General features: G+C 34.3%; 2 protein-coding genes across 4 annotated transcripts in view; one reads left to right on the forward strand and one right to left on the reverse strand.

Annotated features, from left to right (window-relative positions):
* Positions 1 to 8,408, forward strand: part of mtus2b (microtubule associated tumor suppressor candidate 2b) — a 50,830-nt gene extending 42,422 nt beyond the window's left edge. For all 3 annotated transcript variants that reach the window (XM_055195921.2, XM_073862618.1, XM_073862617.1), the window contains 6 exons: positions 2,541 to 2,646; positions 2,810 to 2,883; positions 2,970 to 3,068; positions 5,022 to 5,141; positions 5,899 to 5,996; positions 7,595 to 8,408. In XM_055195921.2, coding sequence (XP_055051896.2) covers positions 2,541 to 2,646; positions 2,810 to 2,883; positions 2,970 to 3,068; positions 5,022 to 5,141; positions 5,899 to 5,996; positions 7,595 to 7,802 — 705 coding nt within the window. In that variant the 3' untranslated portion in view covers positions 7,803 to 8,408. The remainder of the gene's footprint in view (positions 1 to 2,540; positions 2,647 to 2,809; positions 2,884 to 2,969; positions 3,069 to 5,021; positions 5,142 to 5,898; positions 5,997 to 7,594) is intronic.
* A 5,356-nt stretch (positions 8,409 to 13,764) lies between these two features.
* On the reverse strand, positions 13,765 to 24,004 carry stoml3a (stomatin (EPB72)-like 3a). Its single transcript, XM_055195922.2, has 7 exons — positions 23,404 to 24,004; positions 23,042 to 23,145; positions 22,826 to 22,898; positions 21,196 to 21,278; positions 19,609 to 19,812; positions 19,309 to 19,443; positions 13,765 to 14,768 (listed from the first exon to the last, which is right to left on the reverse strand). Exons 1-7 carry the CDS (start codon positions 23,462 to 23,464, stop codon positions 14,580 to 14,582), a joined length of 849 nt encoding a protein of 282 aa, XP_055051897.1. The 5' UTR covers positions 23,465 to 24,004; the 3' UTR covers positions 13,765 to 14,579.
* Between the last annotated feature and the right edge of the window lie 1,942 nt (positions 24,005 to 25,946).

Consider the following 25,946-nt stretch of genomic DNA (forward strand, 5'->3'; position numbering starts at 1 on the left):
GGTTGGCAAAATAAAATATTTACAGGACACCATTTTCATAATTTTACTTAAATTACTAAAATTATAAGTTTTATAAAATTATAAAACTTTTTATTTATTTAATTGGTTTATTTAATCAGGGACAATGCACATTAACTCATTCCCCGACAGCCTTTTTTTTATTGCCCGCCAGCATTTTTTTGTGATTTTCACAAAAGTTTCACAAAATGCCTTCCAGGAAAATTTTCTTCTAAAAATATATAAACATACAAATATATCAAATGAACGAACAGACCTTCTGCTTTAAAAAAAACAATAAACAAACAAACAAAATGGGAAAATAACTTTTCATCCTATCTATATTTTTTCTCTGTTTATAAACTAAATATGGGTATTTTTCTTTAAAAAAAATTTTTTTTTAGCAAAAAGCTTAAATAATTAAATTTTTGTGAAGGAATTTTGTTAGAGATCAGATTCAGAATGATTATCAAAACATATACAGAGTTTAAAATTAGTAAATAATTTTTTGCTTCAGTTTTTTTAATATTGGGTAATCCATCTAGTGGATAATCACGGTATTACAGATTAACCTAAAAACCCATCAGGAACACCTTTTATTCATGCAAATGTTTTCTCTTAATTGACGGGATAACTCATCAATGGCGGGGAAAGAGTTAATAATATGTAAAATGCGCCAGATTTATTGGCTAATTTTAATTCGTAGTTTCTTTTGGCAGGTTGATGATATGAACACAAAGAAAAATATGAACAATAAATATTAATACATTACAATAAAACAAAAAATAAAATAAGGCAGAAAAAAATAAACTAAGAGCTATGGAAGCAAAATTACAGACTACCATCCACAAATCACTTTAAATTATCACAATTTTGATGGGTCAATAACCATTTTTTCAACTTTTTTGAGAAGCCACAGTGTCCTGTTAATTGTTTTAATTCTGTAATCCAATCATGCATAAGAAAACGATAATTGACCACATGTTGTTTTGTTTAACTCATTCGCGGGAGACATTTTTTGAAAAGTTGCATTTTTTGTGAGTTTCCCAAAAGTTTCACAAATGCCTTCCAGGAAAATTTTCTTCTAAAAATATATAAACATACAACTATATAAATGAAATAACAGACCATCTGCTTTCAAACAAACAAACAAAACACAAATAAAAGATTCATCCGATCTAGATTTTTTGCTTTGCTTATAAACTGTTCAATATGGGTATTTTTCTTTAAAAAAAATTTTTTTAGCAAAAAGCTGAAATAGTTGTATTTTTGTGAAGGAATTTTGTTGATTATCAAAAAATACACGGTGTTTAAAATTAGTAAATAACGTTTTGGCTTCAGTTTTTTTATAAATTATCTAAAATATCTAGTGGATAATCTCGGTATTGCAGATTAAAGAGTAACTAAACCCTAAACCAACTTTTTTTAGTTAATGATCTGTAAGAATGATGCTTTATTAGTGCTGTTCATTGATTTTGATGTACGGTTTTTGACATTTGGATATAAAGTGTTTCAATACTACAATATATGGTGTAAAAACGTCTGAGTGCTGCCCTCTTCACGTTAAACGGTGGCTACTGCAGTTGAATTTTCCTATTGGATGTTGGGTCCAAAAAATGACTCGTGACGTAAGCAGGTTCAAGCTCACCACGCCCTTGTTACGATCTCACCACACACTTGGTACGAGCTTAGTTCGTCCCCTCTATCTCCGTTGGGATCTGCCCACTTTTCTTGCATTTTTCAAATATTGCCAGTGGGTGGAGTCAGGCTCTGACCAGGGGTTTAGTTACGCTTTAACATAAAAATTCATCAGGAACACTTTTTTAGCAAACGTTTTCTCTTAATTGACGAAATAACTCATCAATGGCGGGGAAAGAGTTAATGGTTTTTCTTATGCGTTTTGACCTTTCATTTACACGATAACAGTGCTTTGGTGCATTTTGATAGCCGTTATCATATCCAAGTACATAAAAGTAAGTTGAATGAAAGAGAATGTGATGTCATGCGAATGCGTATTACATATTGAGACATCATGCGACATCGCCGACTACTGGCATGGCATACATAGTACAGCATATTAAATTGTTTTGCAGATCCACGTGAATGCAGATTATTTAACCAATGTTGTCATATATGTTAAACTTTTCAAAATTTAAGGAAAAATATGTTAATACGTTTTTAGTCTATCATTGACATGTAAGCATACCCTAAAATAATAATTCACTCTGTACAAGTGTATGAGAAGTGTTTTTTCAGTCATTAGTGTTTGACTTGTTTGTTCTTTATCCAAAAGCAGTAACACTGAATTGCCCCTTAAATGGCCGCCAACCTAGGTGTTTTCAGCAATATAAAAACTCTGGTATTCCCAAAATGTGTCTGTAAAGTTTCAATTCAAAATACACCACAGATCTTTCATTACACGATGTTTCTGCACACACACTGGCGCCTTGTTTTCTGCTAGAAACACATTTAAAAGTGCATTTTCTAGGTTAGGGGGGCTTTAACATGTAAAAAATAACCTAACAGATGTTTTTTGGTGTTAGGTGGATGAGATGAGTGAAAGTCATGAGACAGCCCTTACAGAGATGGAAGTGACTCACAGTGCGGCACTGGCCACCCTACAGGAGGAACATAACAGAACCGTCAAGAGTGAGTCCTGCTCCACAAACCTTCATATATCCAACTGCTATTAGCAAAGCCAATAAATACTAACATGCTTTTCAACCACATTTTTAAATATACTATTATTCATTATTACATTCATGATTTTCCACAGTATATTTATACTAACACAAGGTGGTTGTATTGATAGACCTCAGGATGGCACATGAACAACAGAAGAAATCAATGGAAGAGGAATTTGAGAAGCTCAGACTCTCACTGCAGGTTTGTTGTCACTTTTGAGTCCCAAATCCCACCATTTTTTTCTCTTTATGGCTGCTGGTGAATGGGTGTTTGTGTGGTTTGTTCAGGATCAGGTGGACACACTGACATTTCAGAACCGCTCTCTGAGAGACCGGGCCAAACGTTTTGAAGAAGCTCTACGCAGAAGCACAGATGAGCAGATAGTGGTACTATTTCTGCTTTCAGCTTTTTTCTGATTTTTGACATAAATGTGGGCGCCGCCATCTTTGAGCTTCTTTGTGTAAGACCTCCGGTGAGCCACTACAGCTAATGTTAGTTTGTATTGCAGGGGACACGAGTGTGCCGTTTTGACTGGCTCTTTAATGTTTATTATGAATCCAGGAAGACCGGAATAATTTGTACAGTTAGGGGTTGCCATAATAGCTGGATTTTGTAGTAAATCTCTACAAAACATTTGTTTTAACCATAATACACGCACAAGAGCCAAATGTGTATGTGGCGCACATGCACCCATTATTCCATCCAGTAAAACCTTTTATAGAAACTGACAGTGAACAATAAATACAATATTTGTTTAAAAACAACTAATATTATGCTGATAAAAATATGCTGATATAGCTGATTTATTTATTAATACAGTACAGAATATAAACAACATAAACTGCTTATTAGTTAATGTTTATAATAGTTCGTAATGTGTTTTTTGTGTACATTTGTTATGTTTTAAATGAAAAAGCAAATAATTTTCATAAGCTTATGTCTCCATCTAGTGCGATGTAAAAATATTTTCATAAAAGGAAAACAATACTGAATACATGTAATAGTTTAATACTGTATATATTTTTATTATAGTTTGTTTAAATAACTTACAATGTGTTGAATGAATGCTGTTTAAAAAAAATACTCACATCAGATGGAAAGTTGTGACATTTTAAACCAGCCCCTGAAAAGGTTAAAAAGTTTTGGTCAATTCCATGTACAAACACTCGACTGACTTTCCCATTGTAAAGATACTGGTATGTCTCTGTGCTTTTATATTTGGCATTGAAGACCCGTCAACCCCGAGCAACAACACGAAATGATTGAATATATCTTCATAGGATATATCTGGCCACTTCTTCATTTCATCCCAACACATGGCAAGTGTAGTAAATATTTACCATAATTGTTTAAATCATGTTTATGCGTGCTCCCACCACACTGCTTTCTACCGGCTGGCTTTAAAACGGACGTCTCGCACAAAGAAGGAAAATATGTTACATCTCTTACTTCCATGTTTGAAAATAAGGTGGATAGGTGGGTTGGTGGGGGCATTGAATAAGACATGGATTTAGACAAAAGCGGGACATACCAAATGTTACAACATTTTATTATTATTTGTATTGCAAACTAAATAATAATAATAATAATACATTTTATTTGTATTGCACTTTATATTTACCAATCTCAAAGTGCTACAGAATATCAATCTAAAAACAATCTAAAACAGACTAAAGGAACCAGAAGCAAAAATTAAAATATATGAAAAGCTTTTTTAAAAAGAAATGTTTTTATGTTTTTTTAAAAAAACATCTATAGTCTGTGGAGCCCTCAGGTGGTCAGGGAGAGTTTTTGTAGTAAAAACTACAAAAAGACCTTTTTTTGCTGATACAGGTAAATAAATAAGTATTAAAAAACTTGTGATACCAGACTTTTGAACCCTCTGTCTAACATTTACAGTAAAAAGAGCTAAAGTGTCAGATTTACTAAACATGGCAAATTAGCATGAGAGCGCAATTGTAAAAAAGCGTCAATGGGAATGGAAATTACTGTTACGTGTAATTTACTGATAAGGCACACATTAAAAAACACAAGCGCAAAAATCTAATTTCGTGATTAATTTAAATACTTTCCCACCATAAATTTTGCATCGAAAAAATATTATAAAGTGTCAGAGAAAGGGTGGATAGTGGTTATGTTTTAGCCGGGGTTATATCTGGGTTTCAGGAAAAAATGCAACAAAAGTATATACGCCTTTTTAATGTATGCTTGTTCATAATGCCTTTTTTAAAAGATCGGTTTCTATCAAAGTTTTTTGAGTTAAGATTTTTATGTAAGTGGCATTTTTTATGTGTAGTAGTTTGCATCTCTAAATTTTTTGTATTTCTGTGTATGTACAGGATGCACTCGCACCCTATCAGCATATCGAGGAGGACCTCAAAAGTCTAAAGGAAGTCCTGGAGATGAAAAACCAACAGATTCACGAACAAGAACTCAAGATTTCAGAGCTCGAAAAAATGGTAAATAAGTTATACTCGTTGATACAGTCAGTTTGTAGTTACTGACACTTGCAGGGCATCAAGCAAACGCATACGTTTTCAGTTACAATGCGATTTCAGAATTGCAGGGGAATTTGTTTGACATAAGTACTTTATTTTTCAGGCACATCTGCATCTCATTTAAAATGACACTCCACTTTTTTTAATTATGCTAATTTTCCAGCTCCCATAGAGTTAAACACTTGATTTTTTACAGTTTTTTATCACTTTTGGCATAGCTTAGCATAATCCATTGACCATTAGACCGTTGGCATCGCGCTCAAAAAGAGTTTCGATATTTTTCCTATTTTAAACTTGACTCTTCTGTAGTTACATCGTGTACTAAGACCGACGGAAATAGTCCCTTTGGTAACTTTTAATAGCAGGGGACTATTTTCGGGCACTGCGTAATATCATTAATCAAATATTGAAACTCTTTGGTTATTTTTGAGCGCGATGCTAATGGTCTAATCAGATTCAATGGATTGTGCTAAGCTATGCTAAAAGTCGTACCGCCAGACCCAGAGATCAGCTGAATGGATTCCAAAACTGTAAAAATCAAGAGTTTAACTTTAGGGGAGCTGGAAAATGAGCATAGTGTCCCTTTAATCATTATAAGCATGTTTTTTGATTGATTGTTTGTTTACTTTATATTTTTATATGTAGAACTTACAAAGAGAAATGACGGAGTAGACCTCTAAAAGTCATCAAATGATTTTTGTGTGATTGTTTTGCACAGGCCCAAAAGAATGTCCTGTTGGAGGAGCGTATTCAGGTGCTACAGCAGCAGAATGAAGATCTAAAGGACAGGATTGACCGCAACCTTGCTATGTCCAGGTCTATATTTACCAAGTTTTAAAATACTGTATATTTCTAAAGCTACAATATTACAACTGCAGTAGGTTATTATGCAAGACGAATGAAAAACAAAGCATTGCTGTGAGATATAGCAACCAAAGTGGTCTTAAGGGTGCATATGAAGTCAAACATACATTTGTTAGTCTGTTTGTTTTGTGGGTATCAAACCTATGACTTGTGTGTTGCTAGCACTATATCAAGTGAGCTGAACACATCTAGAAAGGTTTTGGTTGCACATACTGGGAGGCCCACTAATAATAAGCGTGCAGTAATCATAGAGAGAGCAGATAAGAGGATTTGACTTCTTTGGCTAGATATGATGTGACTTCAGATTCGTTGATTCTTTTATGAGTGAGCTGATTATATTGTCAGATTTTCAATGGATTCTGCCAACAAACCGGTATTTTTTAACAGCCTGAGGTTGGGATTAGGTGGATTTGAACTGAAGTAAAAGTATTTGATGAAGGTTTAATAATTTCCCAGACCATTTGGTTAATATCCTTATCTCACTTTTGACGGTGGCGTTTAGCGCCCACACACACAGTCAGTTTGATTTCTGGGTGTCACAGGGTGGAAAGGATAGATAAGTGTTTTATTTTTGTATAATTGGTATGAAAAGCCATGGTAATGGCTTCATAAGTGTCAAGTAACAAAAAAAAAATTGGTCCGAGTACAGAGCCCTGTGGAACACCAGCAGTTTGTGGTGTGGAGATAAAGTACTGTAAATAAATTTTGCTTTGCTAGGTTAAATAAGTATGATGTGATCCATGTTAGTTCATAGGATGTGATGCCCAGCTCACTGGGTACAACGGTACATTCACACAGGACAAAAGCATTAACGCTTGATGGAAGGCTTGTCTGAACCATGGCCAAAAGCCAACCACAGTGGCTGCAACACATGTTCCTTTCATAAACGTAATAGGCTGGCTAGCACTAGGTTATTTGCATAAGGTGATCTGATTGGCTGACGCACGAATTGGCGCTTGAAAAGTTGAGAAATGTTCAGCTGCTGCCACAAGCAATGGCAGTGATGTGATGCTGGCGGATCTACAATTCAGTTCAGCAACGCATGACATCACCCATTAAAAGTAAATTAAAAGCGTTAATGCTTACGCCCCGTGTGAATGTACCGAAAGGGAGGAGACTACATTTACATGGTTCACAATTTTAGATTACTAATGCTGATACTAATATTGTGTTGTTGGTAGTGCACTAACTGTACAAATCAAATGATTACAACCCCACTCAAATGTGTTAACTTTACCCAAACTTTTTAAACACAACAGGAAAAATACCTAACAGGGAGATAATAAAAAACGTTTTCAGCTATAGCACCACGGTTTTTGGGGTTCCCCAGGGATCTGTGGGGAAGCTATATAAAAACTTCTAGAATTTAAAGTTTTTTTTTTACTTATAACTTAGTTTTAACTTTTTAACGATTTATATTGTGAAATGTATAATGCATTATATATTGTACTAATACTACTTCATAGTTAATTTTTTTTGGGATGGTTAAGAGGCTGTTTGTATGGGCACCTAGCATTATGCTAAACAGTTGATTCTTCTACTCTTATCAGGCAACTTTCAGAGGAAAACGCAAATCTGCAGGTGTATGTGGAGAAGGAGAGCAATGAGAAGAAGCGACTGAGTCGCACCAATGAAGAGCTTATGTGGCGTCTGCAGACGGGCGAGTTGAGCCCTCGAATGTCTCCCACCCAGTCGCCCCTCCATCGACCGGCCTCTAGTCCACCGTCACCCTCTCGAATACAGACCTTCCCTAGATGAGTTCCACCTCTCTTTCTCTCTTTCACAAATTTTGTGAAAATGTATTATCCTCAACTCACATTTCCCATCATGTGGATTCTCATTGGAACAGAAGATGTTCACATGATCACATTATTTTCTTTATCATCTCACCCCTGACATGCCTCAACTCAACATGGGCTAATCTTACACTAGAGCTGGGTGTGCACTCTACAGTTTTGCCATCTCGGGCAAATATTGGGAACATACATTTCTTGTTAATTACTTTTCACTTTATAAATATACAACAGGATCGCAAGTGTTTGTCTATGATCTCATACATTTCCAAAGATTGATCAGGAGAGCATTATTAACTAGGAATATTTTCCTTCATCTGCCTTTTTCGAAGAAAAAACACCCACCAGCAACCCTCTGTGTGAGCATTATTTGATAACTTACATCCACCTGACAGAGTATTACAAAAAGATATTTAAAGGCAATTGTTAATCAGATGCTATCTTTTTTCTTTTCTTAAAAATAGGGACCTAAAATTTTGTAATGTAGTTTTAATTTACATTTAAAAGGAAATATCATCAAAACATTTATTTTTCTTAAGGTGGAATCCTTTCAAGTTCATTTACACTGTAAGGGGACTTTGCTCCCTTGGATTTGTTTGTTTAATCAGCTTAGATTTGCGAGTCATTTCAACTTGCTTATTGGCTTGACAGGAGATGAGTTGTTATAACTTATATGGTATAGTTGAAATATGTCAACTTCATTTTATGGGTTGTAGCAACTCATCTCTTGTCAAGATAAATAATAGTGGGTTGAAATGGCTTGTAAATCTGAGTTTGTTGAACAAACAAATTTAAGGCAGCAAATATTTTTTACAGTGTACTCATTTTACAATGTTTAACATAATTGCAGGTGCACTGAAAAAAAGTTAAAACAACTTGATTTTGCAAGTCATTTCAACCTACTATTTTAAGTTTGGCTTGTGAAAAGTTGACATAACTTATAAAATCAAGTTGAAATTGTTTAACTTATTTTTTTAAGTTACAGTCAAAAAAATATGTGTTGATTTGACAAAAATGCTGCATATTTTTTACAGTGTGACAGTTACATGGATGTTAAAATTATTCTCATGAAATGCATAGAAAAGCATGCAGTTGAGAAGTCGTGCAGTACATACGGAAAAGTCCGATTTTGCGTGCATGTGATGCGCCGGTCCTTCCCGTTCACTTACACTGCACATCTTTTCGTGTCATTTTATTTATTGGTTTCTCATTTGTTTTGTGTTTTTTAAACCATTGTTGTATATATGTATATGTATATGTATATATGTATATGTGTATATATATGTGTGTGTGTGTGTATATATATGTGTATCGACAAAATCGACAAGACCTATATGTTGAATATACACACACACACACACACACACACATATATATATATATATATGTGTGTATATTCAACATATAGGTTTTGTCGATTTTTAAAAAAACACAATAAAATGAGAAAACAATAAATAAAGCTACACTGTGTGGGTGAACGGGAGGGACTGGCGTGTCATATGCATGCAAAATATGAATTTGGCATATGTATTGCACGACTTTTCACACTGCATGGTATTTATACGCATTTCATGAGAATCCGCCATTTTCACAAACTTGTCTTGTTTATTATTTCTGGAATGCATTAATTTTGTTGAACTGTCTGTAATCTTGTTGCAACAGTTATCTAAAATGGCTCTTTATATCTTCGGGCACTGTACAGTATCACAAGTCTTCCAGTTGCTGTGACCCAGATAATCTGTTCAAATGTGTTTATGTGGATACAACTGAGGGCATTTTTCCAACATTTGTTGACTTGTTCAGGTCTATAATGTCCAAGCCATGATGTCATGACAAGAATCATCTTATCCGCTTTCGTCATTAAGAAATATGCCTCATAAACCACATGAATAATAGCCAAAGTACTGTTTTAGATTTATTCTGTCTTGTACATTAAGTGGATAGTATATTCATGTATCAGCACTTGAAGCAGTATAAAAAGGGTTAAGGGTAATAATCTTCCTCATGAATGTCTTACTGATGCTATTGCTCAACCTAGTTTTTCCAGTGAGAGATGTTCGTGGGTCAACATCGTTTGTCAGCCAAACCCCAATTCCTAACTATAACTACAGAATGATAGATGAAAAACAATGATGTAGAGGCACCTAACCATGGCCGTAAGCCTAAACTTCACATTAATTTTAAACGTATTCCTCTGATCTGATTGGGTGATTGGAGAGTTGTCCCAGAAAAACATCTCTCATTTGGCAAAATCAGGAACGTTTCAATTTTTGGTCAATTTATGTGTACTTCGTGCAGCTATTGGTGTGCTTATGTGACCATACATTGAATATAATCCATCGTAATGAATAGTTTACATAGCATTTAAAGAATAGATCAATGATGACAGAAATGTTAGAATAAATTGACAAATGTAGAGAGGAAACATCTACCATTTACAAGTACATGAACTAGGTTTGCTGATTTTATGCCATTGCATTACTGATTTTTTTGTTCATTTACAGAGATCCATTACCTCTTGTCTCATTCAGAGATCTGTCTCAGGTTAGGAAGGTGCATTATCCCAATATCATCTTGTAAAAACTTAACAGTAGACTAAATATAGAGTAAACCGTGTTCTCACTACAGTAGGCAATGTAGATAATAATGATACATTTGAAAGTTGCATCACTGTAAATGTATAGCACACTATATACAGCAATTAAATTCAAAGCTCAGAATGAAATATAAACTCAACTACCTGTTCTGAGAGAAAAATACTTTTCTGCGTCATTTCCTCTGCTTGGGTTATTCCAATCTCTGCTTTTTAAATATAATGAATCAGGTTCTGAAATGCACTGATTTTTTGTTTTCGTTTCTGTGTGTGTCCCATGGACATTATTACAGACTTTCTGAATGTTTTGTCTTATTCTTGAACAAAATATAAACACAGCTATCTGTTATTATTTAAAGGGACACTCCACTTTTTTTGAAAATATGCTCATTTTCCAGCTCTCCTAGAGTTGAACATTTGATTTTTGCTGTTTTGGAGTCCATTCAGCTGATCTCTGGGTCTGGTGCTAGCACTTTTGGCATAGCTTAGCATAATCCATTGAATCTGATTGGACCATTGGCATCGCGCCAAAAAATAACCAAAGAGTTTCAATATTTTGTCTATTTAAAACTCGACTCTTCTGTAGTTACATCGTGTACTAAGACTGACAGGAAATTAAAGAAAAAAGAAAAAAACTCTTTGGTTATTTTTGAGCGTGATGCTGGTGATCTAATCAGATTCAATGGATTGTGCTGAGCTGTGCTGGAAGTGGTGCCGTCAGACCCGGAGATCGGCTGAATGGATTCCAAAATGGTGGGGATCAGGTGTTTAACTCTATGGGAGCTGGAAAATGCATATTTAAAAATACCGTTTTAAGGGTGAAGTGTGTAATGTATTGGACAAAAAGTGTAAAAACATACTCTTTGGTGCTTTCAGAACATTGCTCTGTTTGTTTGAGCATCCGGACCAGCCGGGCATAGCAACATTGGCTAAACCAATGGCTTGTGTTTGATCTGTTTGACTGACCAATGGCATACTGGGAAGGGGTTACACACTTCTCCTTTAAGGACGGTTCATAAGACCATGGATTGTATGTTAATGACGTTTCCTTTCTGTTACTTCTTTTGTATTTTGTGTTGTATACCTTGTATGAGCTTAACATGTGAACTGTTACAACACGTTACTTGAAAAGCATGTCTTAAGGCTGTGATATTATTTGTTGGTGTATCTTACCTCACTGTTGTGATGCATTGAAAAACTCTGTTATGTTGCACTTTGGTTTTGAGTATTAAAAGACAATGTTAAGCATGCTGTTATTTTGTATGCTGCTTATTGCAAGTGGCCAGAAAGCCTGCAACGCTGTGTAGTTCAAAGCAGTGTTTTTTAAAGGAGACATTTTCAAGATGTCAAATAAATCTTTGGTGTCCCCAGAGTACATATGTGACGTTTTGGCTCAAAATACCATATAGATCATTTATTATAGCATGTTAAAATTGACACTTTGTAGGTGTAAGCAAAAATGTGCCGTTTTGGGGTGTTCCTTTAAAACGGAAATGAGTGCCATGGTTGGATAGTGCAGATTAAGGGGCCGTATTATGCCCTTCTGACATCACAAGGGGAGCCAAATTTCAATGAGCTATTTTATCACATGCTTGCAGAGAATAGTTTACCAAAACTAAGTACTGGGTTGATCTTTTTCACATTTTCTAGATTGATAGAAGCACTGGGGACCCGATTATAGTACTTAAACATGAAAAAAGTCCGATTTTCATGAAATGTCCCCTTTAAGTCCATTTAAAAGTTAAATGACAGTTTTGTGGCATCATAGGTTCTGCCCAATCCTAAAACTGGGCTCAAATTGACAATATTCAATTCAGGCAATATTGACAACATTGGTTAGAGTACACCAGAGCCATAATGGTAAAGGGATATTAAGTTTCTGGACAACGTACAGTAGGTGGTTAGCAAATCGCAACACACTCTGCCAGCTAACCAACCTGAGCATATTGCACATTTATGAGGGAGAAGCTTCATATACAAGGAATTCAACTGCCTGTTTTTAGATTAAAGGATTAGTCCATTTTCTTTAAAAAAAAAAATTCAGATAACTTACTTACCACCATGTCATCCAAAATGTTGATGTCTTTCTTTGTTCAGTCAAGAAGAAATTATGTTTTTTGAGGAAAACATTCCAGAATTTTTCTTATTTTAATGGAATTTAATGGACCCCAACATGTACCAGTTTTAATGCAGTTTAAAATTGCAGTTTCAAAGGACTCTAAACGATCTCAAACGAGGCATAAGGGTCTTATGTAGCGAAACGATTGTCATTTTTGGCAAGAAAATTTAAAAATATGTACTTTTAAACCACAACTTCTCGTCTTGCTCCGGTCCTGAGACACGCCAACGCGACCTCACGTAATTGCGCAATGACGTCGAAAGGTGACAATCGTTTCGCTAGATAAGACCCTTATGCCTCCTTTGGGATCATTTAGAGTCTTTTGAAACTGCAATTTTAAACTGCATTAAAACTGTTAAGTGTTGGGGTCCATTAAAGTCCATTAAAATAAGAAAAATTCTGGAATGTTTTCCTCAAAAAACATAATTTCTTCTCGACTGAACAAAGAAAGACATCAACATTTTGGACGACATGGTGGTGAGTAAATTATCTGGATTTTTCAAGAAAATTGACTTATCTTTTAATGGAAACCACAGTGTAGAAATATGGTAATGTATGTGAAAAAATATTGAATTTTTTAACACGTTACAATGCACCCCATCAACACAATCAGACCTTCAAAAAAAATGGTTTACCACCCCTTTAAAAACACAGTTAATTTGTGAAATAGATTGATTTCTCCTTAAAACAGAATAAAATCTAAAATAATCAAATTTACTGTTTAAAGAAATGCACTTATTTTACAGTTGCAATAAAAATGCTTGTTTTGACAACCCCAGGACATTTGTAAACCGTAATTTTATACTCTTTCCAATCCTGTTAAGTCCCATTTATTAAGAAAGTTTATGTGCACTGTTAAAAATAAGTCATGACAACATACTGTCAGCAGTGTGTGTGGAGGGAGGAGACTGGAGAAAATGTCCAAATTATAAACTTTAATTACAATAACACGAAGCACAGACAGACAGTCAGGCATGGAAACAAACAATCTAATGAAGACTGGAAAAATACTTGGAAAAACAGGCAAGCTTAAATGGAAAGAAAGATGAAGAGGATGATCGTAGACATGAAACGGGCACATTCTAGCTCAAAACGTTTTGCTACGGTTTCTGAGTTGAACAACAGAGTTTGAGATACTGTATGTTTTCTCTTGTTTGGGTGTGTCAAAAATGCCAACCCCATCAGCAGCAACATGTATATAAACCACGCGGTCAAAGTAGAGTCATTTAGAAATTTGTCCGCTGCAGCTCGGTATATGCAACATCTGAAGATATTAGAAGACATTTTTATCGTGAGAGTTATATAGTAAAAATAAAGCATAGCAAATTTTTTAAAGGTGCAGTGTGTAAATTTTAGTGCATCTAGTGGTGGGGTTGCAAATTGCAACCAACGTTTCAGCCACCGTTCACCAAAACGCATAGAGAAGCTAAGGTATCGTCGGAAACAACTTAATAAAAAAGTTTGTCCTTTAAGGGCTTCTGTAGAAACATGGCGGCACAAAATGGCGACTCCCATAAGGGGACCCTCTGTGTATGTAGATAAAAACGTCTCATTCGAAGGTAATAAAAACATAACAGTTCATTTTGTAAGGTCTTTATACACCCCTGATAATATAGTTATGTATTTTATATTGCATTTCTGTCAAGAGATCCTTATAAAAGTTACACACTGCACCTTTAAAAAAAACTGCAAAGAATTACCTTTTTAGCTGCCATAGTTGCAACTCTTTTTATAACTCTTAACTTTTGATAACTTACAGCATTAAGATTTAAAATAGTACGTTGAATTGATATATACAGCATGAATATACTTTGATTATATAAAAAAAATATATGATATAGCAACAAATGAACTTCAACATGGGAATATGTCATGTTATGAAAGTTGCAGCAAACATGCACAGAGCATTTAACATCTCCGCATGATCCTCATCTAAAAATCTCACTGCTAGCAGTCAGATTTCAAACATTTTCAGCAAGAGCCCTCATAGCTTATAGAACTGAGCAAAGTTGTTTCTGGAAACATTCATCTTATTTAGATGTGAAGTGTTGAATGATGTCAATAGGCACAGGGAAGATGATGGTGGAGTTTTTCTCAGCAGCGATGGTGTTAAGCGTCTGGAGGTATCGTAGCTGCAGAGCTGAAGGTGACTCAGCGATCACTAGAGATGCTTCCTTTAAAGCCCGTGAGGCGTTCACCTCGCCCTCGGCTGCAATCACCTAAACACACAATAAAACAATACATCTGAGCATGTTCTGCTTGATATGAATATATCCCCCGGTATAGAGTTAACTTCCAGTTTGTGTGTGTTTTTCAGTCTGGCTAGTGGTTAAACTGACTCCTGGAACAAATAGGCTTAAAATTTTGAGGGTTTTCAGTGATTGGGTGATTCTCACGAAACCATTGAAACACCACGGCACTAATGATTTTAGCTTTAAAATGTGTAATATAGTAACATTAAAAAGCATCAAAATGAACACAATACTGTGTTCTACCTTGCACAATGTGTGATTTCAACATAAGAATTTATAATTGTAAATTTTATCTCATTTTCTGCTGAAATTCTCATTACCGCAATGTGTCCGGCTGTGTTTGAACATGCGTTATGTTGTAATTTAATCAAATTAACACAAAAATATTAAGAAAAAAAATAAATGGATGTTTTGCTAGACTACTTTAGATGACAGAAAAAATATATACTGAATATTCATGTATAATAATAATGAAGAAAAATTAGGAAAATGATGTGTCCATGCCTGATGTTCTCATCCTCCGCAACACTTTTTGAGAACAGTTTAAGCACACATACAGAATTTTAATAAAGTTTGATTTTGAGTGACCAAGCACATGGACCAGTTACTTCAAGATGGCTACCAGGTAAGATCATTTTTTTTTACAGTTAATTTGAAATATTGTCTTGTCAGAATGCTTACACGACATTTTGATTATCATTACCGCAACAGATGCTTAGTAAATGTTAATTTAATTAATAGAAGCATAATACTTTGATTTTAAATGCATGTGAAGAATCTCCAAATTATGTTCTTTCAGGTTTGTCATGTCATTTTGAAAATATGTCAGTGTTGATGTTTTCTGACTGTTGCGGTAATGAGATTTTTTTAGGACTAATTTTTTAAATTATGTTACAAGAAGTGTTAAATGATAAGTACAAGTTTTTAAATTAATGTTCCCATTTACTCCAGACTTTCTTTTTCAATGTCTGGTGGGAAAAAAGTAAATTTAAGCAATTTTTACATTTTCATGCTTGACATTTTTCAAACCAAGTTTTCGTGAGAATCACCCGATTACTGTTGTGTAAAGAGAGGATTGTTCAAGGATCTGTACAAGGTTACATTAATTTTACACATTGCAACATTAGCTCAGTTTAGCTGATACGTTTTAGCTATCATTTGAACTTTTACTCAGGTTCTCAGATAGATTACTCCAAGAAAGTGGCATTCTTGTCAAGTATGCATACTCGAAATGTGACCTCTGCATTTAACCCATACCAGTAAGGGACACGGAGCAGTGGGCAGCTAGCGGAGCAATTAGGGTAAGGTGGCATTCGCAACCCTTCAGCCGTAAGACTCGAACTGCAAATCTCTGGTTACAAGCCCAACCATCTAATCACTAGGCTACAACTGCTATCGATTCTTGTTTGCGGTCTATTTAAAATTAAGTCTAGGCCACAAAACACATTCTTCTTAAACCTAATTTATTGGCTGATAAAAACTTTGATGGTCACTTGATTCGGTGGCTGATTAAAAATATGTATTACCTTGAATTAGCCTAACATGCTGTATAACACATAGACTGTCTAAGCATGAGGCTTTTCTGGGAACTAAATTAACAGTGAATTGTTAAGCATCACAAAACACAGTACATTATTCATGTTTATCTGTCATGTAACACGAATCCAGGCTGCATAGCAAGCATGGCCACAGCTGTACATGGTGTCATGTTCAACAACCTGTCTTTTTAGTAGTTAAACACAAAATGGAGTTATGTATGGAGTTTGTTTTATTTCAAAATTTTAATGCATACAAAATGAGGTTCAAAAGTGTGATTCCATTTTGGAAAATGCATTTAAGAAGCAAGAAAATGTTTCATTTTTACGCATTTGGCAGACGCTTTTATCCAAAGAGAGGCATAGACGGTTTCATCAGACGCACGCTAATTGTCAATGTTATGAAGAAGTTACCTTCCGGTCTCTGTTTGTTTAATGGTCTGGCTAGTGGCTAAAGTCAACTCTGGAACAAATACTTTGTCGAAAATAACGAGGGGAGACGGCGATTATGTATCATTGCTATACATATATGTGATGGGAGGTTTGGCAGCCGATCTCTAGTGAACACATTATAGTACACATTTCACACAGTAACATTTTTTATACGTTTTAAATATGATTTGAACTAAGATAATCTACTTGTTGTTTATTTTGCTTGTTTTTAGAAATAAACTACTCTAAAAGGAAGTTTAAGTTAAGTTTGTTTCACGAAAGCCGCTCCTGAAACCGTCTATACAAGGTATTTTCTATCAGTTTGTGTGTACCCGTGGGTTTAAACCCATGACCTTTTGCGTTGCTAATGCAATGCTTCACCACTGAGCTACACAGGAACAAAGTCACTTGTACAAATAAGTTGACACTATCAATGTTATATGCAATTTGCTTATATAAATAGTGACCTAGTAGAATACTAAAGCAATAAACCCCAAGAAGCAGTGGGTTACCAGTGCATTTTATAACAGCTAAGGGGCGTTGTTAGGCACGACAGGAAGCGGAGCCCCCTTAGCTGTTATAAAATGCACTGTAACCCCACTGCTTCACAGGGCTTATTGCGTTTATAAAACGGTTACATCATATGCATAGCAGGGTTTCACAAAATGAAACACAAATAAGTTGTAATTATATTAGTACAAATATTACTCTTCCGCCAAAAAAAGTAGTTCCTCAGAATCAAGTGTGGCTGCAACAGAGCGCAGTTCTCAAGCAACACAGACGCAGCAAAGACACAATGAAAATATGATTAAAGACTGTGGTGTTTATTTTATAAATCAACATTCATCTAAAATATACATTAACATTTATATCGTGCAACTGTTGAAGTGATGATCAAATATGGAAGCATGCTTAACGCTTTCCCCGTCAGTGTTTTTTTTTTTTTTAAGTTGCTCGACCCAGTTTTAGTTTAATGCCTAACAGAAAAACTATCTTCTTTAAATAAACATAAAATATCAAATGAAAGAACAGACCATCCGCTTTCCAACAACAACAAAAAAAATGTTTCATCCTACCTTCATTTGTTCTCTTATCAGTTATCAACTCTCAAATTTTCAGCTAAAAGAGATAATTCCATTTTTGTGAAGAACATTTGTAAGAGATCAGATTCAGAGCCATCAAAACTAACACGTTACGCTAAATCCACCACAACGCTGTTGTGTTGAGTAAATGCGTCAGTGTTTAAGTTGGGTAAGATTGCCATCTAGTGGACAATAGCGGAAATATCCATTTAAGACAAAAACAACCCAGAGAACGTTTTCTCTTTATTGACGAAATGACTCAACAATATCTATGACATTTATCTGGATTTTGCCATAATTGTGCAAATGTAGAAAAAAAATGATTAAAGACTGTGGTGTTTATTTTCATAAATCAGTACACAGCAACAGTGGCGCAGTGATACTTGTGATGCGGTCTGAACCGTGGGTTTACCGGGGTATTTTATCATGGCTTAGAACGCGTTTCAACCAATCAGAATGAAGAACCAGAACGAGCCGTTTTATAATGTAGGTCATAACATGCTTCAAGCAAATTTGAAACAAAAATAAGTCTGATTTTAAATCTACAGATCTTAATACAAAAGTAAATTTTATGTAAATAAATACTATTTTTACCCAGAGTAACGATTCAGAATCATCGCATTCGTTTTTTTTTCTTTTATGTTTTTTAATTAAATAAATAATAGGACACATGACATAAGAAAAAAACAACAAAACAAAGAACAATACATGAAAAAATTATAATAATAAAATAAATAAATAAATAATACAGTAAGACACTAGGGATTTTCTGTAAGATTAAGGATTTCTACCAAATAACATAGTTTTATGGCACATTTTTTCTTCATTAATTTTAATGAAGAGAAGTAAAGGCACAATACCTTATGAAATATTAAAAATCTCGGAACTGTTCTCTGGAATCTGCTTTTATGTGGAAAATATTTCCCAAGAATAATAAGCGAATTAATTGCCAAGTCATGCATTTCATCTTTCACAAAAATACCAAATAATAAATTTTCTTTGTTTAATGCAGGTAAATCTTAAAATTTAGGAAACAACCAATAATGAAAGTCCTCCCAAAAGGCACAGGTATAAATTCAGTCAAAGAAAATCTGATCTGTTGTTTCAATTTTGATCAGTACAAACAGAAAAATTGTTAGCAAGCCCAAATCGACATTTTAAAAATTCTCTGGAGGGATATATTCCATTGATAATTTTAATGTGAACCTCCTTAGCTTTTGGTGCAGTTGGAAATTTAAAATATTTTTAAAAATGTAACTTCAGTTTTGGAGAAGTACTGAAAGATTAACTGTTTACTCAAATAAAGAGGATATAATTCTTTGACAAAAGCATCCCGAATTATAATGTTTGGTAAAATCAGGTTAGTGAGAAAAACTAATTACCAAAAGCTTAGGAAGAAAACGGGTTACATTGCTTTGAGAAAAGTTGTGAGACAGTTTTTTCTTGTAGTGTTCTCACCTTTGCTCGAGCCTCACGGGACGCCTCTGCCTCTGCAGCCATGGCCCTCTGAAGCTGTAGGGGCAACTTAACATCTTTGATCTCTACCCGCTCCACTTTAATGCCCCACTCAGCAGTGGCCTCTTCCAAGGCATTCTGTCATCAAGATAATACAAGGCTATGAGGATCCAGAACTTTCATACCACTCTCACATTTTAGACAGCTGGGTGAAGTTTTACAATTGAAGCAACATTAGTGTTATAGAGATGAACTGATGTATGTTTATAATATTCTTTATTTTAATGCGTTTTCTTGGTGTACCTGCATGTAGTAAGAGATGCTCTCTCTGTCTGATAACAGCTCTGATAGGTTCTTTGTGCCAAGCACATTTCTCAGGGTGGTTTGTGCCAGCAGTCTTGTTGAGTGGTCTGCATTACTCACGTTGGCCACCGAACAGATAGGGTCAAATACACGGAAATACACCACACCATCCACATTCACCGTCACAGAGTCCTTAGTCAGGAACTGATACATAAACACAATTCGAAACATCAGATTGTGAACTAAACATTCACAGATTCATTTACAGATTCACATTTGGCTTGACAACTATCATTGGTTATAAGTCTTAGGCCACCATCCCAGAATTAGATTTGTTGTTATAGTGATCATATATAATTGTTCCAACGATATGGGTTATATGACAATAAATCTATATTCACTTCACTAATCCAGCCATTTTTACAGATTACAGAAATTATTTTGTTATTAAAAAGAATGGCACTTGTAGCGTTAACTAATATTTTTAAGTCAAATTAACTCAAAATGTTAAGGCAACCAGGGGCTGGTTGCCCCAGCTGTGCGTAAGTTACAACGTAGCCTAGTTTCGATGTAAATTGGAACTAAGTTACGCACTACTAAATGTTTCTGCGTTGCACCATTAAACTAGGTTTAAACGTAACTATACGTTGTAAGTAAATTTTTACGGAAGCCTCCGTCTATGAATGACGGTCGGAATAAGATGTTAGCCAGATTTGATCGCATCGATGAGCTCGTAATTGGTCATGAAGAGCAGCAAGTTCGTCAACGAGTTTTACAAGACAGACATCATCTGTTGGATATTTATGATGATGTCGACATATATGCTCGTTTGCGCTTTAAAAGAAAGTGAATAATGTGGATAACAGACTTGATAGCGTCTGATATTCAGCACGAGATAGACAGAAACGACACTCTCTCCCCAAGCCTTCAAGTATGTGTCGCCTTACGGTTTTTTTGCAACTGGATTGGTTTGTGACAGATGAGTTTAATTTGCTTTCAAAGATTGTTTTGTTTACTTTGTATTCATCAATTAAAATAAGAATTTCTTCATGACTTAAATGTTTCTTTCTGTTTCTTTTCTCCTCCATGTGTGGGATAGATATTTTCAATTGAAAGTGTAATGTTTTGAGTTCGATAACGTTTCCTTTAACATCTTTTTTAACTTTCAGATTAAGCCAGTCAAGAATGAGTTTGAAATTATACGCTGTTCAGACAATTTCCTGTTTACCTATTATAGAAGGCTTGTGATTGGGTTAAGAAAAATAGACATAATTCTATAGGACAACGCATTACTTTACGGAGAGCTTATGACATACTAGCTACATTCTGCTTTAAGAACAAATGGTGCAACCAAATAAAGTACAGAGTTAGTTATAAACTAGCTAGTAGTTACTAAGGCTCTAGTTTGAACTTTACGTTCCAGTTTCAGTAAGAACTTATGAACGGCTGGTGCAACCCTACCCAGGTAACTAATAACGTTTAAGTTAAACCAACAAATATTTAAAAATAATAATAAATTAAAATAAATAAATCAAACAATACATTTTTATACAGTGATTGGTATGCACTATGAAATCAGGTATGTACCTCTTGTGAAGGAATATCAAATGACACAGTTCTCAAATCCACTCTCCTGAATGTGTCTGTACATGGCAACACAAAGAAAATTCCTGTACAAAAGAAATGAAAAAAATAATACACTTGTCCCAAAAAACATATTTTAAACAGCACTTGAAGCTGTATTTGATATACAAATGTCATTGATTTTTAAAAAAGTAAATACATTGCATGATAAGCATGATAAAACCTTTAAAAAAATGTAAAGGTTAGATTTTAAATTAGGAAAGGTGTTTATAGTTAATGAAGTGCAGATGTACTCAGCTATAACATCTGGCTTTATGCATGCAATGTAAAATTGGAAAGGTCTCTAGATATATTTGTTTGATGATGCCAGTTATTTATAAAATATGTTATAAATGTCAAAATCAAATGTTCTCAAATCTGCAGAGCTATAAAAAAAGCTTTATTTCTGTAAACGTACTGTTCAATTTTATAATGGTAAGTAAATATTTTCTTAACTTAATAAAATAACTTCTTAACAAATAACTTGAAACTAGGGCTGTCAAAAGATTAAACGCGATTAATCACATCCAAAATAAAAGTTTGTGTTTACATAAAATATGTGTGTACTGTGTAAATATTATGTATATATTTAAATACACACACATTCATGTATATATTTAAGAAATTTTTGCATTTATATACTGTATATACATTTATATAATTTATATTATATATAAATATAAATATTATGTATATAAATATAACCAATATTTATATAAATATATACATTATTGTGTGTGTTTTAGATATACATAATAATTATACACAGTACACACACATATCTTGTAAACATGTAAACACAAACTTTTATTTTGGATGCGATTAATCGCGGTTAATCTTTTGACAGCCATATTTGAAACTTTTCACTAAGCTGACAAATTTAATTCCTGAATACATAATTATAATTTGAATACATTTATACATTTTTTGCCACCAGGTTTTAATTTATTAATTTATTTTTATTTAATCAGAGTATTGACTTGCAGTTCCATCTGTGTTATTTCATAGGTTTAAAGAATTTGCTATTATAATAATACAGTATCTGGAAAAATTTATTGCACGTTTCTCCTCATCTTTCCTAACATGGGCACCCAATGGTTTAAGCCTCTTTTTCTTATGTGTTGCATTACATCTCCCATTCTCCCTCCATGGGGTGATGCCATTGGCCATCTTAGCTCATTGTTGTTAAAAGCAAATGCTTTTAAAAGAAAGAAGCGGCTTGAAAAACCTGCATTTTAAGTAAATAAATATCTTTCTGTGGGCCGGATTATGTTTTATTTTTGACAGTATATATGGGCCGCATATATACAGGGGAATGGCCGCATAAACAAACTCTATCCATTGTTTCCATAAGGCTGGGCTCTTTGGGAAGCTAAACAAGCTTAAATTTCCCTAAAGAATTTCCCTGGCAAAGTGCATTCGGCACAGAAATACTCAACTATGTTTAGCATGACGAATCCAACACTTTAACAGTGTTAATAAGTCAGAATGCGTGAAATAGCTTTAGACCCCCCACCCTTTAACAGTCAAGGGCATACAGCAGATGTCCAAATGAATGAATTGGGTCCAGTTGTTTAACGTTTATAATAATTACCTGGTCCTTTTGGTTTTCTGTCCACAATAAGACCCAAACGAAAGATCACAGCTCTTTCATATTCCTGTACGATCTATAAGCAAGACATGTTGGAAGTACTTAAAACTTCATCATAAATAAATCAAGCAATTATTTGATGAATTTTTGACTTTAGGCCTTAATGCTCAGTCTTTGATAGTTATTTAGAAGAACAATACATTGATACAAAAAACATACCTTTACACACATAAAGATAGTTATAGGAAACAATCCTATTGTGACAATGACAGAAATGATGACAATAATCCAGCCGAAACATCCCATTGGGGATGGTTTATCATCTGAAAGACACAAAGTCAATTTTCCACACAAAATATAATTCAAACACCTTTAACATTTGTTGACGAGACATTGCAATACTTGTAAACCCCAGCACTGAGAATATGACCTGATCCAATGTTGAATCATTGCAGTATTCAATACCTTTTCACCTTGGCTTCCATGTCAGGTAAAGATATCAATTACCACAACGTATACTGACCTAACCATGTGCTACGTCATGCTTACATATTAAAATACAGAAAAGTATCAAATCCTACCTTCTATGATATGTGCACTACTTGCAGTATCCCGCTCTTGAATCTTGACCACAGTAGTCATCTTTGACAGCAACACAGACGGTGTGTTATGAAAGAGAGTAGGTAACACACACAGTCATATTCTCGTGTGGGTGTGGCTTATCCCTCTTCCCTGAAGACTGTAGGTGTGTGTAAAGCAGGACAGGTGTGTAATGTAAACACTCTGTCTCATTTGATATCAAATGTTGAAAACATAAACATTAAATCGTTGCATTAAATCATTTTTTTATTTATTTAGGTGCTTCAGTTTGTTTATTAAATGGTGTTAAAGATGTAGTGCAATATTCATGAAATCCTGACCAATTATCAGACAGGGGAAATATGAGCTCTGAAATCACATGACATATCATCACACAGTAGTCAACACTTTAAATAATGCTGGGTTATTTTCAAACCAGCATTGGGTCAAAAAGGGACGAGCCCAACAGCTATGTTACAGTTAACCCAAAAATCTTTTATATTTGACCCAACAATTGGTTAAAATAACCCAGCATTTTGAGTTGAAATAACCCAACATTGGCTCATCCCTTTTTGACCCAATGCCAGATTGAAAATAACCCAACATTTTTAAGAGTCTATTAGGGGACAGTACACTCTTAAAATGGCTGGGCTATTTTTGACCCATAATGGGTAAATATTGGACAGAACACGTGCTGGGTTAAAAATTTACCCAAGGCTGGGTCATTTTAACCCAACTGCTGGGTTATTATACCCCATGGTTCCATAACAACAACCAAACATTGGGTCATTTTTGACCCAGCATGGGGTAATTTTTAACCCAGCATGACTTCTGTCCAATATTTGCCCATTGTGGCTCAAAAATGACCCAGCCATTTTTAGAGTGTAGTAGGGGTGACTGTGGTGCCCTTGAGCAAGGAACCTAAAACAGTGACTTGCCTCGTGATTTGTTTTAAAAATGTAAACATTTTTAATTACGAAGTAAATATTAAAATATTTTTTTTTAAATATCGGTAACACTTTACTTGAAGGGGTGTTCATAAGACTGACGTGACATCTTCATGATCATGACACGTGCCATGAACATGAAGGAGATTTTATGCACATTTATGACAAATGTCAAGTGTCTTTAGCTCGATTGTGTAAATTTTAATGCAAAGATGAAATTGTTTGAGATGTCGTTGTTATGACAACTTGACATTATCAAGATAACATAACTGACCACTTTTTACCAATGATACAAATTTAATTTGTCATTAAAGTTTCATTAAGTGTTAATACTCTGTCATAGTTTTATAACAGCGTCATGGATATTTTTCTTGACCTCAACTACAGTGATATAAATATAATTTGTCATTATAATGTCATTAAGTGTTAATACTCTGTCAAATGGATTTAACAGCATCATGAATATTCTTTATAATGTTTTTTTTTAAGTTTCCTCCAGGTGTTAGAGAAATAAAATTAATAATCCAATAATAATAATAATAATAATAATAATAATAATAATTAAAATTGATAAAATTATATTTTATTGCATTTGGAGACAGATTCACCTAAAATTAAATAAAAACAGTACAATAATTAAGTATGCAGCGTCTGATCCATATCACTGCAAAAACACTAAATTACATTAAATTAATGAAATGTTTTGTATGTCAGAAAATTAAAAATCCTTCTTCATGAGAAAGAGCAAGCTCTTTTAGTTGTCAGTTTTTTATGTATTGTGCACATACATAAAGTTAGATATAATATTTTGAAGTGTCTGTTGCATTTTGTTAAGGTTTTTAAAATTATTTTGGTATTAACACTTAATGACATTTTAATGACAGTTTAATGTAATGTTAACCCATAAAGCTAGGTAGTTTCTTAAAGGAATATTCCATTTTCTTAAAAGAAAAATCCAGATAATTTACTCACCACAATGTCATCCAAGATGTTGATGTCTTTCTTTGTTCAGTCGAGAAGAAATTATGTTTTTTGAGGAAAACATTGCAGGATTTTTCTTATTTTAATGGACTTTAATAGACACCATTTAATACTTAACACTTAACAGTTTTTTCAAAGGAGTTTCAAAGGACTATAAACAATCCCAAACGAGGCATAAGGGTCTTATCTAGCAAAAGGATTGTCATTTTTGACTATAAAAATAACAAATACTTTTAAAGCACAACTTCCCCTCTAGATCCGGTCGTGATGCGCCAGCGTGACCCCACGCAATACGTCATGACGTCAAGAGGTCACAGAAGACGAACGCGAAACTCCGCCCCAGTGTTTACAAGTGTGGAGAAAGAGGACCGTTCCTACGTTGTTGTAGGTCAACTGATACTAATTAATGTCTTTGTGTCAGTTTATTGTTTACAATGGTCCGCAAATGTGCGTTTTATATTTGTAACACGTGACCTCCCTACGTCACTACGCATTTACGTTAGGTCGCGCTGGACGGGATCTAGACGAGAAGTTGTGCTTTAAAATGTGTATATTTGTTATTTTTATCTTTTTGCTAGATAAGACACTTATGCCTCGTTTGGGATTGTTTATAGTCC

Source organism: Misgurnus anguillicaudatus, chromosome 24, assembly GCF_027580225.2.
Source record: "Misgurnus anguillicaudatus chromosome 24, ASM2758022v2, whole genome shotgun sequence".
Taxonomy (NCBI): domain Eukaryota; kingdom Metazoa; phylum Chordata; class Actinopteri; order Cypriniformes; family Cobitidae; genus Misgurnus; species Misgurnus anguillicaudatus.

Coding starts and splice junctions, on each gene's coding strand:
- stoml3a (XM_055195922.2), bottom strand. CDS start 23,464: ATGACTACTGTGGTCAAGATTCAAGAGCGGGATACTGCAAGTAGTGCA. Junction 23,146..23,403: donor TAGTGCACATATCATAGAAG/GTAGGATTTGAT, acceptor TGTGTCTTTCAG/ATGATAAACCATCCCCAATG. Junction 21,279..22,825: donor CAGAAAACCAAAAGGACCAG/GTAATTATTATA, acceptor TCTTTTGTACAG/GAATTTTCTTTGTGTTGCCA.